Below are 15,233 nucleotides of genomic sequence, written 5' to 3'. Positions count from 1 at the left end.
TGGAACGGTCAAAAACAAAACTTTTTGGTGCATCAATTTTTTTTTTTCCTATAAAAGCTGAATACACAAAGTCAAACTTTATCAAAAGGTAGATGTGTTTTTTTTATTTGTTAGTAAAATAGTACAGTTCCTGACTATCCTATCTGACTGCATCTTCCTTGTGGGACTGACAATTTCACCTGTACGTCTTTCTTGGCACACAAATGGTGTCGTTTACATCTTGAAAGAATAGAATGCTTTTTTTTTTTTTTTTTTTTCAAAAAGGAAACACTTTATGAAAAAAAACAAACTTTACTGGATAGAGAATGTTTAACTAAACACAGCCATTATAACATGGAACACTACAGTGGCCGGTCGTGTGTTTTTTCCATAATAGTTTTTAACAGTGGCATTGAAACTTTACAGAACATTTAAAACTAGTTTTGTGCAAATAGGGGGGTTAGGGGAAAAAAAGGAGAAACCATACTCCTACATTTAGAGGAAACAAGTGCACCAAAAAACAAAACAAAAAACATTTATATCAAATCCGGAATAAACAACTTGTATAAAACTACTATTTGTCAGCTATTAAAGAGTAGCTAAACCACCATGAAATAAAGGGCCTACTCCACCCTTTATAGGCTTCTTTGGCTAGTGCTGCACTAATACTCAAACAGATCACTCATATCAGCTCAGGAAACCGCTGTTTAAAAATTCTAATATCAAGATATTTTCATATATATATGCACACATTTCTGACAGCTAGAGGAAGAGACATAATTCTATATGCTATAGAGAACAGTGGTGTCTTATTTTCTTGCATATAATCAGAGGTGGAAAGTCAAGGTTTCAAGGGGATTCCACAAAAGCCACATTTTCTTCACCTGCAAAGAAATAAAAAGGATCTGTATTTTTTTATCCTGAAGTAGGAAGACAAAGTACAATACAGATAAGTTCCAGCTGCATCATTCAGCATCTGTAAACTCATTTTAACTGAAATAAATGTTGATCTGGAGTGAGAAATACACACAGGGGCGCTCTGCTACAACCTTGTTCCTATGCTGGGATTGATGATCCAGACACTGGGCTATATAGTATGCAGTGTGGGGGTAAGAAAGGGAACAGGTCGCTTATTTAGATTAGAAGTATGGCATCTCTGAATTTGTAAAGGGTGAGAGCATTGAAAAGGTTGTCCACCTTGAGACAACTATTAGATCTGTTCTCTGGCTGGCTGAGGAATGTGTGAAAAAACAGGTGACAAGGCTTCATGGGGGTTATGTAATAAATAGCACCAAGTTTTACCCATAGAATCCAATCAGCAGATAGCCATTTGCAAACACCTTATTGGATGCTATGGGTAACTGCTCCTAGGCAAACTTAGTGCTTTTTATGACATATTGGGGTAAAACACTAAACAATTAATAGAGCCTTAAGGTGGCCATACACGTAGCAATAACAATCAGGGCTGAATTGTCGGATATGGAGGTAGAAACAATAGAAATTCTACCTCCACCTGCATGATAAAAAGTAGACTTTTTTTGTGGTGTGCTAAGTTGGGACAATAGAACTTAACTCTTTTTACGAGTTCAAGGTAATTGCAAAAAAAGATTCTAGTTCCCAAGTCAAATGCTTCCTGGCCCAACAAGGGTTCTGAAAAACCCCTCGGTTTGGCCGCCAAACTGATCAGTCCGCCTATTGGCCCACCACTATATCATTCTAGTTTATTTATATAGCGCCAACCTATTCCACAGCACTGTATAATACATTCGGGAGAACAGTATGGCAAACAAAGTATAAAATGTTGGAACAAGTGAGATGATATCAAATAAGGTCCTAACCATGTAAGCATTCTATATAATGGAAGGGCAGGTCTGTTACATCACAGAACCATTGCTGAAATAACAATTTGGGAAATAAGCAAAGATGGCAACAAACTACAATACAACCTACCCAGTAATGGCAATGGGAAATATAATTTTAAAAAAAGCTGAATTTGACCACGGCCTGCAAAACAGACCCTCCGTGGTTGGATATGGTATTCTATTTACACATCCTCTGAAACCCCAAATTCTATGCCAAATGTAAATGGAAAGAGTACTTGCATTGCCGGCAATGATTTTCTTCATATTAATGGACCTCCCTTCTGCATATCTGCCCATAGAACTCCTACTGTGTTATAATCAGCTTACAAAACCCTAGATGGGAAGTGGGCCAGTGACACAGCATGATATACATAATGGCACTGGGAGCATGGCAAGTATAATGCACACCATACTGGCAAAGTTATAGTCTTGTATTAAGAACAATTCAGCGGAAAAGCATTAGGTTATGCCACAGATTAACCATCTCTTCCTAATGAAAGGCTTCTGTTCTAGTCAGTCTGCTATATGAGTGATGGCGGCACGGCAGGTCTGGTTAGGAAAGGGTGCACTTTACATCGTTTCACCTGGGTAGCGAGGCGGGAGCTCATATTTATCTTCAGGGTGAGCATGCATAGGCTGGCTTGGCAGCGGCTGGTATCCTGCAGAGGGCATGACCATGTTACACACTAACGGCACCATTGGCTGACGAGGGATGACATTGGTCACTGCCACAGTGGTGGTGGTTTGTCTCACAGTGACTCGACCTTAAAAACAAAACAAAAGACAAACAATTAAGGTTTAGACTTTTTCCTTGCAACAGCCTTTTGCCACTGATTAGGTAATTATATATTTAGAGAAACCATATTGTATCAGCATCCATCTTGAATTCTTTTGCTTTAAAGCATACATGTTAAACACAAGGCCCGCCATTGCAATGTGGCCCGCACCGCGCTGTCATCACTGCACACACTCTGCGCAAAAACATACCAAGTCTTCGTCAGTGCCAGCGGCTCCTTCTCTCTTATGCCGCGGCAACAGGCCCTTTTATAAGGTTGCACCCGTGCGTATGACGTCACACGTCAGCGACGAGGCGCAACCTTATAGTAGTGCCTGTTTCCGCGGCATAAGAGAGAAGGAACCGCCGACATCACTGGTCTGTTGGGGGTACTTTCTGTGGGGGCTCTGTGTGTGCGGGCTGGCTACTGTCTATGGGGGGTACTGTGTATGATGAGGCAATTGGGGGTACTTATTTTTGGGGGCACTGTTTATGGGGGCAATTGGGGGTACTTTGTATGGGGGCACTGTGTGGGGGCTACTGTCTATGGGGGGTACTGTGTATGAGGCAATTGGGGGCACTGTGTGTGGGGGCTACTGTCTATGGGGGGTACTGAGTATGAGGCAATTGGGGGCACTTTGTGTGGGGGCTACTGTCTATGGAGGGTACTGTTTATGGGGGCAATTGGGGGCACTGTTTATGGGGGCAATTGGGGGTACTTTCTATGGGGGCAATTGGGGGTACTTTCTATGGAGGCAATTGGGGGCACTGTGTGTGGGGGCTACTGTCTATGGAGGGGTACTGTGTATGAGGCAATTGGGGGCACTTTGTATGGGGGTTCAGTAAACCATTCGGCCCGCGATTTAGGCTGGATTTTAGATTTTGGCCCCTTCTCTGATTGAGTTCGACACCCCTGCTTTAAAGGAACAGTGTAAAGGTGAAACTGGGTAAGACAGACAAGTGCAAAATAAAAAATATTCGCAATATAGTTAGGCAAAACTGTAATATATAATGGCTGGAGTCAATAGAGGTCTAACATAATAGCCAAAACACTACTTCCTGCTTTCAGCTCTCTAACCACTTAGTTAGTCAGTGACTTTAGGGGGGGGGGGGGGCACATGGGGCATAACTGTTCAGTTAGTTTGAGAGCACACAAGTCAGATTCCAAAGCAAACTAACCGATAGTTAAGTCCCATGTGCCCCCCTCAAGTCACTGATTTGCTACTGACTGCTAACATCAGGAAGTAGTGTTCTGGCCATTATGTACATCTGCCCACTCCAGACTTTTTTCTTGCCTAACTAACTATATTGAATTTTTTTTTTTTATTTTGCACAGTCTATCTATTTTACCCTGTTTCATTTTTACACTGAACTGTTCCTTGAAGACTGTACTCTTCTTGTAATACATCTCATGGCCGTGGGCCTATGCTCTTGTACCGTATATATGGTTGGACTGGAATTTGAGAAGTACACATATGGAATTGGGGAGTGAAGGCATCTCAGAGAATTGCTATATATAGTTCGAGTGGTTATTAAACTTTTTGTTCTTGTATAATATTGGTTACTGTAAGACAGGGGTGTCGAACTCAATCAGAGAAGGGGCCAAAATCTAAAATCCAGCCTAAATCGCGGGCCGAATGGTTTACTGAACCCCCATACAAAGTACCCCCAATTGCCCCCATAAACAGTGCCCCCAAAAATAAGTACCCCCAATTGCCTCATCATACACAGTACCCCCCATAGACAGTAGCCAGCCCGCACACACAGAGCCCCCACAGAAAGTACCCCCAACAGACCAGTGATGTCGGCGGCTCCTTCTCTCTTATGCCGCGGCAACAGGCACTACTATAAGGTTGCGCCTCATCGCTGACGTGTGACGTCATACGCACGGGTGCAACCTTATAAAAGGGCCTGTTGCCGCGGCATAAGAGAGAAGGAGCCGCTGGCACTGACGAAGACTTGGTATGTTTTTGCGCAGAGTACGTGCAGTGATGACAGCGCGGTGCGGGCCACATTGCAAGGCCTGGCAGGCCGGATTTGGCCCATGGGCCTTGTGTTTGACATGTATGCTGTAAGAGCAGAAATTTTGTTGTTTTTTTTTTTGTTTTACCAGAAATTCAGCTTTTCTAGTGAGTTCTTATGCTCTCGCTCTCGGAACTAAAAATAAAAGGGGTGGGTGGTGAGGATGGGTGCCAGACATGTCAGACATGCCCCTTTCTGAGAAATGACTGGGAATAGAGCGCGAGGCAGCCATAGGGAGGAGTCGGAGGGCACAAATATGAGGAGCCACAGGGAAGAGGGGGTGAGTGCATGAAGTCAGGGAAAGGGAGGAGTACAGACACAGAGAAAGCTGCAGGGAGGAGGGACAACGGCATTGTTTTAAGGGGGGTTTATCAGGTTATATCTAAATATGGGAGTGTAGTTGCTCCAAGTGCAAATAAAATCAGTAGTGAGTGTTCCCAGTAGCACAGAGGAGCTTGCAGCCACTGATGTGGCACCATTGCACTAGGTGCAGGGACTGCGCACCACAAGTTTGGTGGGATGGTGTGTGTGTTCCAGCACTTGCATCAGAATTAATGTGCGAGTAGCTGAAATGTCTGCTCTATGGTAGCTCCTGCTTATAATGAAAACTGCAAATCAATGCTGAATATATGGCAACACATTTTAAGAAATATTTACAGAGTAGTAAAATGTATACAAAACCAACCCCATCCTACAGCTCTCCAGGAGATTCTATACGACAGTCAACCACTGCCTACCATATTCCTGTTCCTTCTGAATTTCCATAAAAGCTCATTTGCAGGGCCCTGATCATGTGACAGACATACTTCATATAGCTAAATACAACAACTCAGCCTAAGCATTGAGCTAGAGGTACATGGATACACTGTTCCAGAATGTATAGGCATCAGCATAAATCGCAACACCTCAGATGGCCACTGACCCCACCTACCTACATATCCATGGCCACTGATAGTTTGGTTGAGATCACTGTATTTTCAGACCTACAGTAACTTAAATATAAGTGAGGCCTTTGGCCTCATATGGTCATGGTGACAAATTATATCCTTACAATACACAAGAGCCATAATTATCCTGTAAATTATATCCTTATAAACAGTGCTAAGTGATTTGATCATTTATAATCAGTGCTTAGTGATGTCATTGTTGTCACATAATAGGTCATACAAAATATGAGGATATTAGAAGTCACCTCAAAGTACCATGACCTATATAAAAGCATTTGTCCTTCGGCCTTGTGCCTTTATATGGTCATGGAACTCCTCTTTTACAATAGGGGATACATTATTCACTATAAATTTTGAGATAGGGCAGTGATCCCCAACGAGTTGCTCATGAGCAACATGTTGCTCCCCAACCCCTTGGATATTGCTCCCAGTGGCCTCAAAGCAGGTGAATATTTTTGAATTTCTGGCTTGGAGGCAAGTTTTGAATGCATAAAAACCTAGTGTAAAACCAAACAGAGCCTTCGGTAGGCTGCCAGTCTACATAGAGGCTATTAAGTAGCCAATAAGAGCTATAATTAAAGCTCTTATTGGCACCCCAGGAACATTTTCCATGCTTATGTTGCTCCCCAACACTTTTTCCATTTGAATGTGGCTCATGGGTATAAAAGGTTGGGGATCCCTGAGATAGAGTATACATTTTGTTTATATTATATATATATATATATATATATATATATTATATATATATATATATTATTATATATATATATATATATATGCAGCACTGACAGCAGACTGCAGTCAACAGTAACTACACTATAGGTGACAAACACTTACTTTGCTTGCGGCAGCAGAGACAATCAAGGATAGCGCTGCACAGGCAACAGACGGATTTGCAGATGCAAGTGATAATACCAGCTATGATTATGATGACTGCCAAGAGGAATAATCCAAGGACCACCCAAAAACTGTTGAAGCAAAAAAAGTAATTTCAGTAAATACAATGGAAATGTTAAACCATTGCCTCTCCATAAGCATAAGTCATACATGCAACATACAGCGTTCCTGAGCCTCTGGCTAAGCTTATGGTTCTGTGCCACTCACACAGCGTTCCTGAGCCTCTGGCTAAGCTTATGGTTCTGTGCCGCTCACACAGCGTTCCTGAGCCTCTGGCTAAGCTTATGGTTCTGTGCCACTCACACAGCGTTCCTGAGCCTCTGGCTAAGCTTATGGTTCTGTGCCACTCACTCAGCGTTCCTGAGCCTCTGGCTAAGCTTATGGTTCTGTGCCACTCACACAGCGTTCCTGAGCCTCTGGCTAAGCTGATGGTTCTGTGCCACTCACACAGCGTTCCTGAGCCTCTGGCTAAGCTGATGGTTCTGTGCCACTCACACAGCGTTCCTGAGCCTCTGGCTAAGCTGATGGTTCTGTGCCACTCACACAACGTTCCTAAGCCTCTGCTTCCATGCCACTCGCACAGCAATCTCAATATATAGCATTGGAAAGCTCAGCCACTACAGCCTACAATTAAATGCCCCGGGTGGCAGGGAACACATAAGGCTACTAGTATGATTGTTTAAAGATGTAAAAAAATAAACTGAAATTCTTTTAAAGAGAATAACTGCTTCCAATCTTCTACCTAATTAGTCTGTACCAGTGCCAGCCTGTTTCTTATAATGGTCAAGTACTACTCCCCACCTGGACCCAACATGAACAGATGGGCTCAAACTGGGATATAAAATAACATTTTGCACACAGAGACCCATACAGCCCTCCCTAGCCCAATAAATAGTGACTGTCTATAGCAGTAATCCCCAACCAGTGGCTCAGGAGCAACATGTTGCTCACCAACCCTTTGGATGTCGCTCCCAGAGGCCTCAAAGCAGGTGCTTATTTTTGAATTTCTGGCTTGGAGTCAAGTTTTGGTTGCATAAAAACCCAGTATAATGCCTAACAGAGCCTTCTGTAGTCTGTCAGTCCACATAGGTGCTATTAAATAACCAATTATTGCTCTTATTGGCACCATCAGGAACCATTATCATGCTTGTGTTGCTCACTAACACTTTTTCCATTTGAATGTGGCTCACTGGTATAAAAGGTTGAGGATCCCTGGTCTATAGGACCTTACAGCAGCCCCTCTGGCATATGCCAGAATCCACAGATTGCCAGTCTGGGCCATACTGTACTGCCACTTGCCTTAATCCTTTGTGTGAGTGCCAGGTGCTAATACTGAAAGACCCCTCACCTGTTTTTAGGGTCACACAGCAGGGTCAAACATGGCTAAGCTTCTGGTTCTGTGTCACTCACACTGCATACACATCATAGTATGATGTAGATATTAATATTCTGAGACAATGTGCAATTGCAAATATTTTTTTTTTTAGTTATTTAGCTTTTTGTTTAGCAGCTCTCCAGTTTGCAATTTCAGCAGCTATCTGGTTGCTAGGGTCTTATTTACTCTAGGAACCTGGCAGTGGGTTAAACGAGAGACCGGAATATTAATAGGAGAGGGCCTGCATAGAAAGATAATTAATGGTAACTAACAGTAAAAGTAACTAACAATAAAATTGTAGCCTCATAGAGTAATAGTTATTTGGCTGCCGGGGTCAGTGACCCCCATTTGAAATATGAAAAGAGGTAGAACTAGTAGTTAAATATTTCTAAAACTATAAACAATAAATAATGCAAACCAGTTGCTAGGAACCCAGCCCCCTGAACCTGAAACATCCTCCAGACACTCGCCCCCCACCCACTTCCCATTAATCCCCACCTGTTCTCCTACTAGGGAGCTGGCGTGGAGCAGAGATTTATGTGTAAAATGGAAGAAGCTTCCTCAACTGTTATGCCACTGACTCAGTGACTCAGCTTCCCCACCCCTCCATCAACTTCTTGCAGCCTCAGCGACTTCCTCCGTGACTTCCTCCGTCTGCGTCCTGTTGACGGCTCCACGCTGCATCTGAACATTTGATAAGGTTGCGCGCCGTGCGTACGGACGCACGGGGCGCAACCTATCAAATTTCCCGCTGGCCACCAATGAAGCAATGGCAGGGCCCCGAGTTCTTCAAAGGGGGCCCGAGCTAAAAAACTGTATCACGGCCGGGCCTCCTTTAAAGAGATCATCGTCCGGGCCCGGTACAACTGTACCCCCTGTGCCCCCCTGATGGCGGCCCTGCCACTGAGTCCCTAACCCACAGAGTTTATGATATAGGTTTGGATTTATGAGGCTTAGGAAAGTACTTGCCCTATTGTCTGCATCCACCATTTTCTTATCATCCTTTCCAGAATTATATATCACCACTGGCACTTACTTGGTCAGTATGCATAGAAACTGGGTTTGATCGAGGACAGGGATGATACTGCAAAACCTTTCTGTGCAGGATCCAGAGCAAGTGCTCAGTATGCAGACTTGTCCTTCATGGTAGCGGAAATCAGAGCCAAAGTAGGGGGCGCAGTCCTCAGCCAGCACTAACAGAGAAACAGAGATGTCAGAACAACAGACTAGAACCTTATATAGGTGTGGGACCTATTATCCAGAATGCTCGGGACCTGGAGTTTTCTGGATAAGGGGTCTTTGTGTAATTGAGTACTCCATACCTTAAAGGAACAGTAACACCAAAAAATAAAAGAGCTTTAAAGTAATACAATTATAATGCACTGTTGCCCTGCACTGGTAAAACTGGTGTGTTTGCTACAGTAACACTACTATAATTTATATAATAAGCTGCTGTGTAGCCACGGGGGCAGCCATTCAAGCTGGAAAAAAGGAGAAAAGGCACAGGTTACATAGCAGATAACAGATAAGTTCTGTAGAATACAATAGTGTTTTATCTGTTATCTGCTATGTGCCTGTGCCTTTTCTCCTTTGAATGGCTGCCCCCGTGGCTACATAGCAGCTTATTTATATAAATTATAGTAGACTTTCTGAAGTAAACACACAACTTTTACCAGTGCAGGGCACCAGCACATTATATTTTAGTTACTTTTATACACTTTCATTTTTTGGTGTTACTGTTCCTTTAAGGCAGGGATCCCCAACTTTTTTTTTTACCCGTGAGCCATATTCAAATGTAAAAAGGCTTGGAGAGCAACACAAGCATAAAACATGTTCTTGGGGTGCCAAATAAGGGCTGTTATTGCCAAAACAAAAACTTGCCTCCAAGCCAAGAATTAAAAAAATAAGCACCTACTTTTAGGCCACTGGGAGCAACATCCAAGGGGTTGAAGAGCAAAATGTTGCTCAAGAGCCACTGGTTGGGGATCACTGCCTTAAGGCTACTAAAAAATCATTTAAACATTAAAGGAGAACTAAACCCTAAAAATGAATATGGCTAGAAATGCCATATTTTATATTATAAACTGACAACATTGGCTTAAAGTTTCAGCATCTCTATAGTAGTAATGATATAGGTCGTTACAGTTGTCACAGGATCGCCTCGTCTTGGATTCTGTCCTCTCCCAAACTGTGGAACTCATTTGGGGTACTGAAAAAGCAGCAGGCTATACAGGCAGAATCTACCCTTTTGGCCAATGGCCTATACATTGTTAAGATAACCTGTTATGTGGATATTTAATATTTATTTTTCTAGCTAAGTGGTTATGGGCATCAGTGGAGAGTAACTTGGTTATAGTACAACAGTACAGAATTTTAGAACATTTCTTATTCTGGTGTGATGAAGCTTTTATAAATTTTTCATTTCTTACCGATCGTTGCCCATAAGTTTAGGTTAGACAAAATAGAAGTGAAAAACAACAAAATGGCCTATGTCAAATCAAAGTGTGTTTTTTGTTAATTATTTAAGCAATTTATTAGTGGTGTATATGCAGAAAAGAAGTTTGTTATGCTTAAGCACAGGATAAAGTCTCACAAAAGGCCAAACCTGGTGGGAAAATAGAAGGGGTTTTGGACAGACTGGGTTATGTATAAATATAAGTGAGAGCGAGCAGGGCAGGCTGGGGGTGTGGCCTAATTAGTCCCTCACTCAATTTGCAATGTTGGGAGGTATGATATTCTTCAACCCTATTATAGGCCTTGCTGCACTGTCTGCTATAGTCACTCTTGCTTAGACCCCACGTAATAATGTAAAAACTAAAAAAATTAAATAACGAAGACCAATTGCAAAGTTGCTAGGAATAGGATGTTGTCTAAAATACTAAAAATAAAGAAAGGTGAATGCCCCATTGTTTATTATTATTATCATTATTAAACTCTGGGAATTAAAGCTGTGGAACCTGTTGTCTGTATTTTGGCAGCTTTTCACAGGGAGAAAATTGAATACACACATATACCAACCCTGTTTGCTTAAGTGGATATAACATACAATACACTATTATACAAATTAGTTGGTAACTAAGGAAGTCACAGCCAAACACACCTAAAATAATCTATGATGTAATTCAAGATGCTAAGGCTATATGAACCCATCTGAAAGCACTGAAAATAATCTGCATGCTAGGGTGTAGGATTGTATGGCCTGGTATTATGAACAGTAGTAAACCAAGGGGAGCACTGATGTACATGCCTAAACATGCTCTTCATATCTAGATTCATTCCTGCCTCTCAGTTACTCCAGGTGTTTTCCGGTGATGCTACGTTTTTCCCTGGAGCAAGTGAGGCAAATAAACTTATTGCAGACCTGTAGTGTTATGGTGGGCACAGTAAGTGATCAGACAGACAGAGTAGATCAGTGCAATTAGTCCATCCATGGGGATGAACAGGTGTCATTAATATTTGGCTGATCAGTTGGATACTCTCACCATGCCATGGTCAGAGTAGGGTTGCCGCCTTGCTACCAGGCTGGTGAAATATTGCCAAGTGGCATCACTAAAGTTAGGTCAGCAAGAGATCAGCACAGAACTGGCAAACATGTATGCACCAAGCATGGAGTGTGCGTCATCTCTTGTATATTGTACCAGAATAAATTAAAAAAATAAATAAATAAAAAATAGGCAGCAGCATGAACCTAAAAAACCCTCTTCCAAATCTGATTACTGGTGATTTTTATCAGTGTGGCTACAAATTATGCAATCGCTGTGAACTGTGTTCTTGGTTGAAAATATACTGGCTAAAGTCAAAGCTTAGCTTCCTGTTTTGTCATTTCATGGGGAGCTTAGCGGGCTGGAACGGCTCAAAGAGAAGATTGTTAGAATCTCCCTCTATGCTGCCACCTGTATGACTTCATGGCCAGTAGGTCATTTATCTTCAAATTTGCAGGGATGCCCAAACTTTTTTATTTGTGAGCCACACTCATATGGAAAAAGTGTTGGTGAGCCACACAAGCATGGATATAGTTCCTCAAGGATGCCAAATAAGGGCTGTGATTGGCTATTGGGTACCACCCATGTGGACCGCTGGACCGGGAGTAGAACTGTGACTCTGCTTCCAAAACTTGCCTCCAAGTCAGAAATTAAAAAATGGGCACATGCTTTGAGGCCACTGGGGGCAACATCAAAGAGGTGGTGAGCAACATGTTGCCCACAAACCACTGGTTGTATATCACTCCTCTAGAGCCTACTGCAAATACTAATACGATGCTGTTAAACTAGGGACTGCTGAGGTTTTTATCATTTACTTCCCAAAAATCTGGTAAAAGATGGTACAGGGCTAGTGGATAGCTGTGGGATGGCAGGCCTGATAGAAAAGGTCTTCATCCCTTACTTACAAGCTCTAAATACACAACATGTGTATGGCACTCCATGCTTGTTAATGGGATCAATAAATTCAGGGGTTTAATGTTGCCCTCCAACCTATAAATATAGGTTGGGGGCAGTATTACAGTTTGGGGCCAGATTTACACAGTAGGAGTGGCCTAGAGAAAAAAGATTTTGGAGCAGGGTCTACACTCTAGGTGTATCTGGCTTGTCTCTAATAAAAGCCCATGTGTAAACTTACTTTATTTAGACTTTTATTTATTTAGTCTCTGGTGGCAAAACCTGAAAAACACCTTTCATGGACCTCCAACATGTCCAAGTTAAACTGTAAAACTTATTGGTCTTGAAGAATTTATGTAACAAAGTTAATCTTAACCTATGGCTCTCCAAACTGGCAGGTGCCCATGATCCCCTTTAACAGAGGGAAATCAACCTACACTAGAATAACAGTAATGGTGGATAAAAAGATTCTACAACGGCAGTTTGCAGGGCAGTACCTAGGGGTAGGCAGAAGCTGCCTAGGATGCAGTTCTGTGGGGGGAGTGGGGAAGAGGGGTTGCAAGAGGACAGTGGGCAGGCCAGGGGGTTGTGAGCAAGGGTGGGGACAAGAGGCATTTAACTTGGACAAAAGTACAGCTTGGCCTGGCACTGGCTGTCTGACAGACTTCTAGGTCTCTACTAAATAAACGATGTATCAACTCATTATAATCTGCTCTTGGAGAGACTCTTCTATGTCTATTGAAAAGTGCATGGTTTAAGAGATGCTGCCTTACAAGTCTTGGCCCAAAGGAAGGTAATTTTTCATGTTCTGTTATGGGCACACACAGGCATTACTGCACCTACATGTTGAACACTGCTCCTGGCATTGGTTAGGGAAGTTCTAGGACAGTTTATTCACCTTATTCTGTTAAACTCAGGGATGTGGAGTCCAAGTCAATTTGTGTGGAGTGGGGCCCTTTAAATAATCTAGAACAAGTCCTCAGGTAAATAAGTATTAACCCTTTAGTTGCATGTAACTTTGTATAGTGCGGGTTGTTTTTGTTTTTAGAAATGGCAAATATTACATGGCAAGTCAGAAAAAGGCCTGGTGGGGCTTTCAGTCCTTACCTTAAGGACCCCCCCCCATAGGCAAATATAACATGACTAAGAAGAGAATGGACACGATTGCCTATCAGTGCACAGGCAGAAGCAAATGTACAGCAAAGCCCCCCCCCCCCCCCATCAGAAGCGCACACGTTGCGCATTGGTAGTACATAGAGAGGGCACAGACCTGCGGACATGGGGATCAGGCACAGGAGGAGAGAAATCGCCGCGACATCAATAGCCTTCATCCTGCTGACCGTTCTCTGTACCAAGGTGTGCGACTCTGTACTAAACCCAAGCGCGACTCCCAGTCCCCACGCTAGCCAGATGCACGCCTGTGGGAGGGGCTACCGCTATTAACCCTTTCTTTAGCAGAGGCTCACCATATGGCTAATATAGGCAAATACCAAATTGCCAGCAAAGCAGGACTTTTTCTGATTTGTTACAGATCTGCTCTCTAACTGCAGCCCACCTCTAGGCATTAAAGGGAGAGTGTAATTACATAGGGACCTCCCCTCTATTAAAATAATACCATTCATTTGGGCTCTGAGCTATCTATTAATATGTCTGATGGTCATACAAAGCAGTCTTACAAAGAAGAAACCCCCTTTTCTGGCCACAGAAGCAAACTGCATTCTCAATGAGTCTTTTTACACCTAACTTTCTATGTCAGTATGTAGTAGGTTGGCAGCTCCCCTGGTTTTGTGCCTGAGAAATCCAGACTGTGCGTAACAAGGTCAGCAATACCTCATACCAGTGATCCCCAACCAGTGGCTCAGGGGCAACATGTTGCTCCCCAACCCTTTGGATGTTGCTCTCAGTGCCCCCAAACCAGGGAGTTATTTTTGAATTTCTGACTTGGGGGCAAGTTTTGGAAGAATAAAAACAAGAATAACTACCAAATAAAGCCCCCTGTAAGCTGATAGTGTGCATAGAGGCTGCCTAATAGCCAATCTTAGCCCTTATTTGGCTCCTCCATGAACTTTTATGGTGCTTGCGTTGCTCTTTACATTTGACTGCGGCTCACAAGTAAGAAAGGTTGGGGAGCCCTGCCTTATACCCAGGGATTTCATAAACTACCAGCCTGTCATAGTGTCAAACTTTGCTCAGTTGCAATATCCTAATAACCAATAAGTTTTATTTAAAATGGCTGCATTCACACAAGGGACCAATATATGCCACCTGCTTGTTGGTTGCTATGGGTTACTAGACCTGTAGCAAACTTTAAATCCTCCAGAGAGAATCCTCCTTGTGTCTGTTACCCTCCCATATAGATTGTAAGCTCTACAGGGCAGTGACCTCCATCCTCTTGTGTCCTCAACTCTTAACTTATTGCAACTGTATTTATCATATATCTATCTGTATTTATTGTTGTACTTTGTATTTATCTATTATTATCTTAATAATCCCGTTTATATTAATGTATTCTACTGTACAGTGCTGCGTACATAAGTAGCGCTTTATAAATAAAGTTATACATACATACATCTTTCTTTATATAACCCTTAGAAAGTTCTTGCCTTATTCAGTTCTGTTTGCTGAAACATTGTTAATAGGTTGGTAAAACAAAATCAGGTAAACAGTTACAGTGGGAAATTAGGCAGCTGGCAGCATTCCGATCTGTTTCATCATCTGCCTCTGGCTCTTTTCTTATTATTTCTTATTATCTCCCTAAAGCAATCAGATTTTAACAATGTGTATGGCAGTTCCCTCATACATTTCTGTGCTTATTCGATTAATATAAGATGCTGTACTGGGCCCTGTAGAGGAAGCCATGGGTTATTTCCCTGCAGCAGTTCTGTATTATCCAGTTCCCAGCCTTTCCCTGGGGATGTGAGGGAGGGAGCGGAGGAGTGTGGGAAGGACTCTCCCCAGATTAGTTTCGTTTCTCAGAGATATGTAATGTTTAGTTGCAGT

General features: G+C 42.6%; 1 protein-coding gene across 1 annotated transcript; it reads right to left on the bottom strand.

Annotated features, from left to right (window-relative positions):
• Positions 1–239: 239 nt before the first annotated feature.
• On the bottom strand, positions 240–13,564 carry LOC733778 (uncharacterized). The gene is made up of 5 exons (NM_001044521.1): positions 13,504–13,564; positions 8,894–9,050; positions 6,423–6,553; positions 2,426–2,605; positions 240–863 (listed from the first exon to the last, which is right to left on the bottom strand). The coding sequence occupies exons 1-5, from the start codon at positions 13,562–13,564 to the stop codon at positions 829–831; spliced, it is 564 nt and encodes a 187-aa protein (NP_001037986.1). The 3' UTR covers positions 240–828.
• Positions 13,565–15,233: the final 1,669 nt, after the last annotated feature.

Source organism: Xenopus tropicalis, chromosome 4 (genome assembly GCF_000004195.4).
Source record: "Xenopus tropicalis strain Nigerian chromosome 4, UCB_Xtro_10.0, whole genome shotgun sequence".
Classification (NCBI taxonomy): Eukaryota; Metazoa; Chordata; class Amphibia; order Anura; family Pipidae; genus Xenopus; species Xenopus tropicalis.
Note: the sequence above shows the minus strand (reverse complement) of the source record. Positions and strands in the feature narration are given on the sequence as shown.